The sequence below is a fragment of the Grampus griseus genome (genome assembly GCF_964374135.1).
Source record: "Grampus griseus genome assembly, chromosome: X".
NCBI lineage: Eukaryota > Metazoa > Chordata > Mammalia > Artiodactyla > Delphinidae > Grampus > Grampus griseus.
Window position 1 is genome coordinate 21,207,808 of NC_138999.1, and position 7,142 is coordinate 21,214,949.

General features: G+C 47.9%; 1 protein-coding gene across 1 annotated transcript in view; it reads left to right on the forward strand.

The window, feature by feature from the left end:
• Positions 1 to 6,391, forward strand: part of POLA1 (DNA polymerase alpha 1, catalytic subunit) — a 306,776-nt gene extending 300,385 nt beyond the window's left edge. The window contains exon 37 of the mRNA XM_082681638.1: positions 4,182 to 6,391. Within this exon, the coding sequence (XP_082537764.1) occupies positions 4,182 to 4,327 (146 nt within the window). The 3' untranslated portion in view covers positions 4,328 to 6,391. The remainder of the gene's footprint in view (positions 1 to 4,181) is intronic.
• The last annotated feature ends 751 nt before the right edge of the window (positions 6,392 to 7,142 follow it).

Below are 7,142 nucleotides of genomic sequence, written 5' to 3' on the forward strand. Positions count from 1 at the left end.
GGCATTCTTTATGCCGGCTCACCCTGTCTGCTCCCCTCTTCCATGGCACTCTGCTCTTCCCAAACTTCCAAGCACCAGCCCTTCATGGTGGTGGCACCCGGCAGCGCCTCCCTTCGCTTGGAGAGGGAAGGGCGCTGTTCGCCACCACCAGGCCGCAGAAAGCCTCTGTTTATTGAACGTGAACCAGACCAGTGACAGAGAGAATTATAATCACACTTCTAAATACTTGTCAGATCAGCCCAGTAGAGCACTTGAGCTAAACCATGGATATTTTATTCTGTTGGAAGGCTGTATTGTGGTATCAACAGAAAAGAAGAGAAAAAAAATGGAAGATAATTATTTATCAGTAGGACTGGAGCTGGATAGTGGACTAACAGAAAGACTCTTCAGCCCTTAGAAATATTTTAACATCTAAGACGTGATTTAACAGGCGACAGTGGTCCTCTGGGCATTGGTTAGTTGATGAATGCATTGTATGCTGTGTGTGCCTGGCACTGTGCCTTGTAAATTTTTTTCTAAATAAGAATTCAATGGGAGATGATGTTTTTTCTTTCTTATATTGATGGAGAAATGTTTAATACCTGTCATTTGATTTGGGGCCCTAAATGTGTTTGTCTTTGAAACAGGGATGTCGCTTGAGATCTTTCAGATCCCGTGCATTGTCCAGACTCGGTTATTGATTGATATTCAGGAGAAAGACAGCCAGGCTAGAGGCTCCAACAGCTCTCTATGGGTCGGATGGTTTTAAATTGTAAAGAGGTTTTCTTTCAAAATTCCCAAAGCTTCCTGCGTTCCACACCTTATAGCAAAGCTCACGTTGCATTGAGGGAGGGAGGCTACGGATTAGAAAAGGTGGGAAATGAGAGAACGGTATGGTGGGAAGCCATGCAATTAAAACACTGACGGAAATTATTACCTGATTTCATAATTGACAGAATATTTAATTCAGATATAGTAAATTGACACACCTCTACACAGAGACAATTATGACTGACTGTATAACACCTGACAGAATCAATTATAACTGACTGTTGTTTGATACCTTTGCACGGAAATAAATGAAACAGACATTCAGAACAGAGACGGCTGCTGCCTGTGTGCCTAAGCCTGCCTTAATTAAAATAAAATAACCAGTAGGCGATGTTAAAATGTCTTTGCCTCGTGCTTTCTAGTTCAGTGTGTTTCGTTAAGTCCAAAAAGGGTTTTACAAAGAGTAAAGCTGAAAAGAGATTTTCAGTTTACTGACACGGAAATAAAATATCTGAAATAGAGATGGTTTCCTTAGATGAGAGAATACTCCACTTTTTAAAAAAATAGTTCTGACATCTTATTTGATCAGTTGACTTTTAAATAAAATATTTAAGACAAGTTCAACATGCAGATGACGGTCTAGTTCATCCCATGTAGAAAATACTGTAGCTTGCATGATTTTGAGGTTTTAGACTCTACTTAGTAGAAACCAACTTTTAAATTAGCAGTTCATTTTCTTGTCTGATAAAATATTGTGTGAATAGTTAATAGTCTAGTCTGACTCGGTTTTCATTGTTTTCATAGGGCTTGGGGACAGGATATTTTTGGTAATGAGTGTATAACCCTAAGGAATCATCATGTAGAAAGGACCAGGGTAAAAAAGCTGTAGATACATGTTCCTCAAATGTTGTTCCCAGGAAAAGTAGATTCGCTTTGCTGGTGTATTAAGATGAGTGCCTTCCAGTGTTACTTCAGTCCACTAGAGTATACTTTGCTGGTGTGCTCGTGTGTTCCTTCCCTGTCTTGAAGTTTGGATTTTTTTGTTGGTTGTTGAGACAGCAACAGCCATGGCCAGTGGCATCTCTGTGGGTGGGACGGGATGGCTGCACGTCTTCTCCGCCTCTTGCCTGATGTCCTCTTGAAATCTTTTAGCAGTTGTTGCTTCGGGTCAGGTGCTCGTTAGATGGCCTCTTCCCTGACTCCCAAAACTGGAACAGGGTGAAGGAATCAGGTTCTACCAGCTACATGAACTGGTTTCCACCATTTAACCCTGGGATTTTCCCTTGAGTTCTAAAGTGGCGGGTGGGTGTAGCATTAAGGGCAACAGAGTGACAGAAGCCTAACGTGGGTGGCCCAGGTGCCCAAAGCAGGGAGAGAAAAACCACGAAGAAGGGGTGAGCCCTTTCCCCACCTCAGCTCCCACCCCCGATGTGGCCTGTGACAGCTCGTGCAGTTCTGTTTCCTAGAAGACCTTCCAAACATTATTGAGTCAATTCTCATTGGGGAAGCAAGTAGGAGCTTTTTTCTGCATCTCTAACCGGCGTGGAATGGTGCCTGGGCTGTATTGACCGGCTATGGGATATGCTGGCGGTCACAGTTGTCTTTCACGAAGAAGAGCACCAAGTGACGCTGGTTGTCATTCTAACTCCGCTGTGTAGCAGCGTAAATAGTCCCCTTTCTAACCAACCTGGTGGGAAAAGTCAATATCCCATCAGCAGAGGAGGTAAACACATCAGGAGCTGTGCCCTCTCTCTTCCTCCCCTGCTCCGTCTCACCACAGCTCTGTAAATGTCTCTCCCTGTCACACATGCATTTGTGTCATTCACATGCATGGGGCGCTGGCCTCGGGCCGCCACTGCTCGGGCCATTGTTGTGTATTCCCAGCCTCTGCTCGGGCCATTGTTGTGTATTCCCAGACTCCGATAATTAGAACTCAAAGTGTCTCTCTCCTCGCTTAACGATGCGCCCCCTCTCTCTCTTCTCACCTCTTTCCACGCGCTTTGGGCATTTAAATCCTCTCTACAAAACTTTTTGTTGTTGTTTTTCGAAAGGCAATTGATGTAATTTAGAAAAGGTTGTGGAGAACAAACACGAATGTGTAGCTAAGGAACAAAAACCTGGAGACCAAGTTTTCATTTTCCAGGTGCTTTGTAGACTTCTCTGTTGCTCTGTTGTTTCCGTGGGGTTTTTTCTTTTGGTGATTGATATGCACTCCCTTCCGTGTTTCCTTCCCGATGCTTTCCTATCCCGGGGCGCGGGACAGCCTCGCTCCCCCCAGCCTCCTTGGCCCAGGCCAGCATCTGGGAGCCTGCCCGTCTCTATCTGGGAGCAGTGACACGGGGTGCAGGGACAGTGAGGGGCACGGGGCACAGTGAGCCTTGCGGAGCGTGGGCTCAGGGTTTTGGCTACCTGGGTTTGCTGTTTCTGCATCCTAGATCTCCAGCTATGTGCCCTGGGGCAAGTGACTTAACCGCCCAGTTTCCTCAGCCATCAGATGGGGAATTCTTTTTAGAAGGGCCTCTCCAAACACCTCACAGGGTTCCTGAGCAGCTTTGAACAAAAGCTGTATCATCTTAACCATTCTGGGCAGGGTTGGCAACCCCAGGGCTCACCCCCGTCCCCAAAAGACCAGACCTGGGTATCTCTGCCCCGTGCTCCTTCCAAAGAACCAAATGTAGAGGTCTCACACCCTGGGGAGGGAAAGGAAGGACCCTCTCTCTCCGGCTGAGAGTACCCTTCTCTAAGGCCAGGGATGAATGGGGTGGAAGGAGCAGAGGAAGGACGGCTGCACCCCTCAAGTTCACGGGCACACAGTGTGGACAAAGAAGAAAAAAGCAATCTTGCCAATGGGCAGGTACTCTCCAGACAGCCTACCCCTCGCCTCTGAGCAGAGGAGATTCTGTGTAATAGAGGGACGCAGATGGAAGGGACTAGAAGAAACTAACTCGGCCCAGCTGATCTGGGGAGTTTGAGTTGGGAGGCTCTGCCTTCCTTTTGAGACAAACTAGTTCCTGCCACATCCGAACTTTGCATGCAGTTGTGTGCATGTGCTTGACAGTGCCGCGAATCCGGTGTCTGGGAGTGGAGTTCACCTTGCTTGCCGCACACGGCCGTGCACCTGCAGTTCCCGTCAGTCGTCAGTCGAGGGTGGCTCTGTCCCCGGTGCGCTGAGTCAGCTAGGTACTGAGAAGTGGCGGGCAGGGGGAAAGAAGAAAGGCTTCTACAGAGGAATCTTGGGGTCCTTTCCCCACCCCCACCCCGGCATGGGACTGGCCCCAGGGGTAGACCAGCCACAGGACCGTGAGGACATCTGACCTGGAGGTGAGAACAGAATGCACAGCCCCTGCTTCTGGTACTTGAGCAATACTGAATGCTCTTTAAAAGAAGCTGCCTCTGAGACTTGTAATCCTTTTACTTTTATTTCTTTTTAGATAAGTTGAAGAAGCAGTTTTTTACTCCCAAAGTTCTTCAGGACTATAGAAAACTCAAGAACACAGCAGAGCAGTTCTTGTCCCAAAGTGGCTACTCCGAAGTGAATCTCAGCAAACTCTTTGCCGATTGTGCTGTGCGGTCCTGAGGGGTTCCCGGAAGTGGACGCTCGGGGGCGGTGGAAGGAAGACCCGCATCCTCTGCACCTGCACCGTGGCCCTGGCTGCTTCTCCTGCATCGCTTTTCCTTTGGGACTACATATCATGTTTGTGTGGCTGTTGCTTGGGAGGGGGATTATTAAGGGCGAAGGAACTGCAAAAATATTTAATCTGCCAAGCACCAGAGAACAGCAAAACCGCCTTCCCCTGACAGTATACCTCGTGCTGTCGAAACACCACCTGGAGATGGCTGCGTCACATTCGCACTGGGGACTGGATTTCTAGGGGAGGGGTCGGTGAGGGAAGAGAAATTGAGAGTGGCTGGGATGCAAGTCGCCCCAAGCTTTGCCCCAGGACCTTCAGCAGAGGCGCCCCCAGAAAGAGGGGGGTTCGTGGAGCTTGGTCGGAGGGCTGACACTTTGCCTTTTCACGGGCCAGTTAAATCCAGTCTGAACCCAAGTGCTTCCCGGGCTGCGGGCTCCAGGAGTGGCTATCCTTTTCAGTCTTTCTGTCATATAGGTGGCCGAGGGGGGAGATTTAGAAGCCTTGCACTGACTAGATAGATTAAACAGAGCTTACTTGTGTATTGAATTTCTCCAAAGCCCAACATGCACGCGTACATGCACACTGGGCAGCCGTTTTACACTCACCTTCCTTTTTTATTTCCTCAAGTAGAAAATCTAGGTAAAGGTTTATACAAAAGGAAAGCACATGTTAAATAATTTCACATCCTATAGCATTTCATTAAAAATGTGTATAGGTTGCGGTGAGGATCATTGTGTTATATTCAGAAAAACTGGGGGGAGAGATGGTTAATCGGCCCTGGCGCTATTTTTCTCATTTCTTCAGAACGGTGCCTTTTTGCCAGAAGCCAAACGTATTTCAACGTATCAGTCTTTCCTTTCTTACGTTCTTGGTAAGATTATACTAACAAAACATATTTCCCCTTGTACAACTATGCTATATTCTTAAAAAATATCTACCTATGGATTTTCATAAAAGAAACATATGCTGTGCTTTTCCTTTCACTTCGGAATAAAGCTTTCTAAAGGGAAATCAGTTGCAGTGACTCCTTATCAGGTGCGAAGACTGGACTGGAGAGGGCAGCCAGGAGTAAGGGATGACTGGAGACCATCCCATTCCCAAACCTCAGCCCGCTCAGGTCTCCACTCAGAGATCCTCGGTGTGATGTATGTTCCAGTGTTCTGAGTGGCATTTCCATGCACTTTGTGTCCTTTAAGAGATGAAGTATGGCTTCTCATGTGCTTTGCTGACTTGGACAGCTAAAGAGAGCTAAGCCGAGAGCCCAGTGCTGTCTCCTTTTGGAAAGCAAGGCTGATGGCTCCTGGGAGAAAGGTCACCCGGCTTGGACCCTAGTAAAGGCTTACTTGTTAAGCAGTGGAGGTGACGCTGCCCTGTATCTTGCTTTGCCTTCTCTTTTCTTTCCCTCACCCTCTCCTCATTTCTCCTCTGTCTCCTATACTCAGGTTCTAAGTAGAAACACTGGGTTAATGGCCGTGTCGGTTAATTAATTAATGCCTTGGCACCGCAGGCTCTGCAACCTATCAGAAGTTGCAGCACCCAGGCTGCTCTGGGAAGCTAAGGATTAGGTGGTTTTTCCTTGCTGTTACCGTAGAGGGCTATAGAGACGGTTCTCTAATGTATGCTTCCTGAGCCCACACTCCCACTTTGCTTTCCGAAGAGAAGGCGCGTTTTCCTTGATTTCTGGGACCTGGGGTGATTATGGTAAATACAAATAGAGGGTTATCTTCAACTTGCTCATCAAGAAACTCCAGGAGGGGCTTCCCTGGTGGCGCAGTGGTTGAGAGTCCGCCTGCCGATGCAGGGGACACGGGTTCGTGCCCCGGTCCGGGAAGATCCCACATGCCGCGGAGTGGCTAGGCCCGTGAGCCATGGCCGCTGAGCTTGCGCGTCCAGAGCCTGTGCTCCGCTACGGGAGAGGCCACAACAGTGAGAGGCCCGCGTACCGCAAAAACAAAAAAAAACAAAAACAAATCACTAAAAAAAAAAAACTCCAGGAGACAGAAACAGGTTCTCACTGGTCTGCTTCTTGTCCCTGCATCTAGATTGTAATCACGGCGAGGGCAGCAACCATTTCTGTAGAAAGTCCATAGAAAGTCAGACATTTCTTAGTACAGTTCCCGAAGAGTTAACACAGTGGTTGATGTTTTTTAATTCAGATCAGTAACTCCAGGTTAGTTAAGAGGCTTTTCTGAGAGGCACCTAAGGATTCCAGGAGGCATGTGAGGCTTCCAGGATTTTATAGAAAGTTGAAACTGCAACTCTGTGAATTCCACTGGATCTCTCTGTTGGAAGATTGGAACATGGCATGGTCACTTTTCCCTGAGAAAGGTTTCTACTCCCTGATTTGCATCGGTTGTCAGCGCATGGGTACAGAGATGCTACCCACTTCTTTGTCAAGGGGGAGCCTCCCCATATGTCTCCACAGGCTCCCTGGCATGAGTGTTAAGCTCAGGTGATAAAAGTGAAACAGGCTGGGTTCACACTAGAGAGTGGCAGGGCCTGGTAAACCCAAGTGGCCATGTCCCGTCCAAAGGGGGCAGCAGCTACTCAGCAATTCTGGGAGGGACAGAGCCCAGGGTGGCCATACGATCTGGTTTTCAAGAGAAGCCAGGAATCCAGATATGCCACGAAGTGTCTTGATTTCTAAACCTTGGCATTCTAAATGCTGTGGGCCAGACTAAATAGGCTAAATTTCCTTTAGTGCCCTAAAGGAACCCATCTGAAAGGGGCATGTTTCCTGTTGAATTTAGGGTCTGCCTA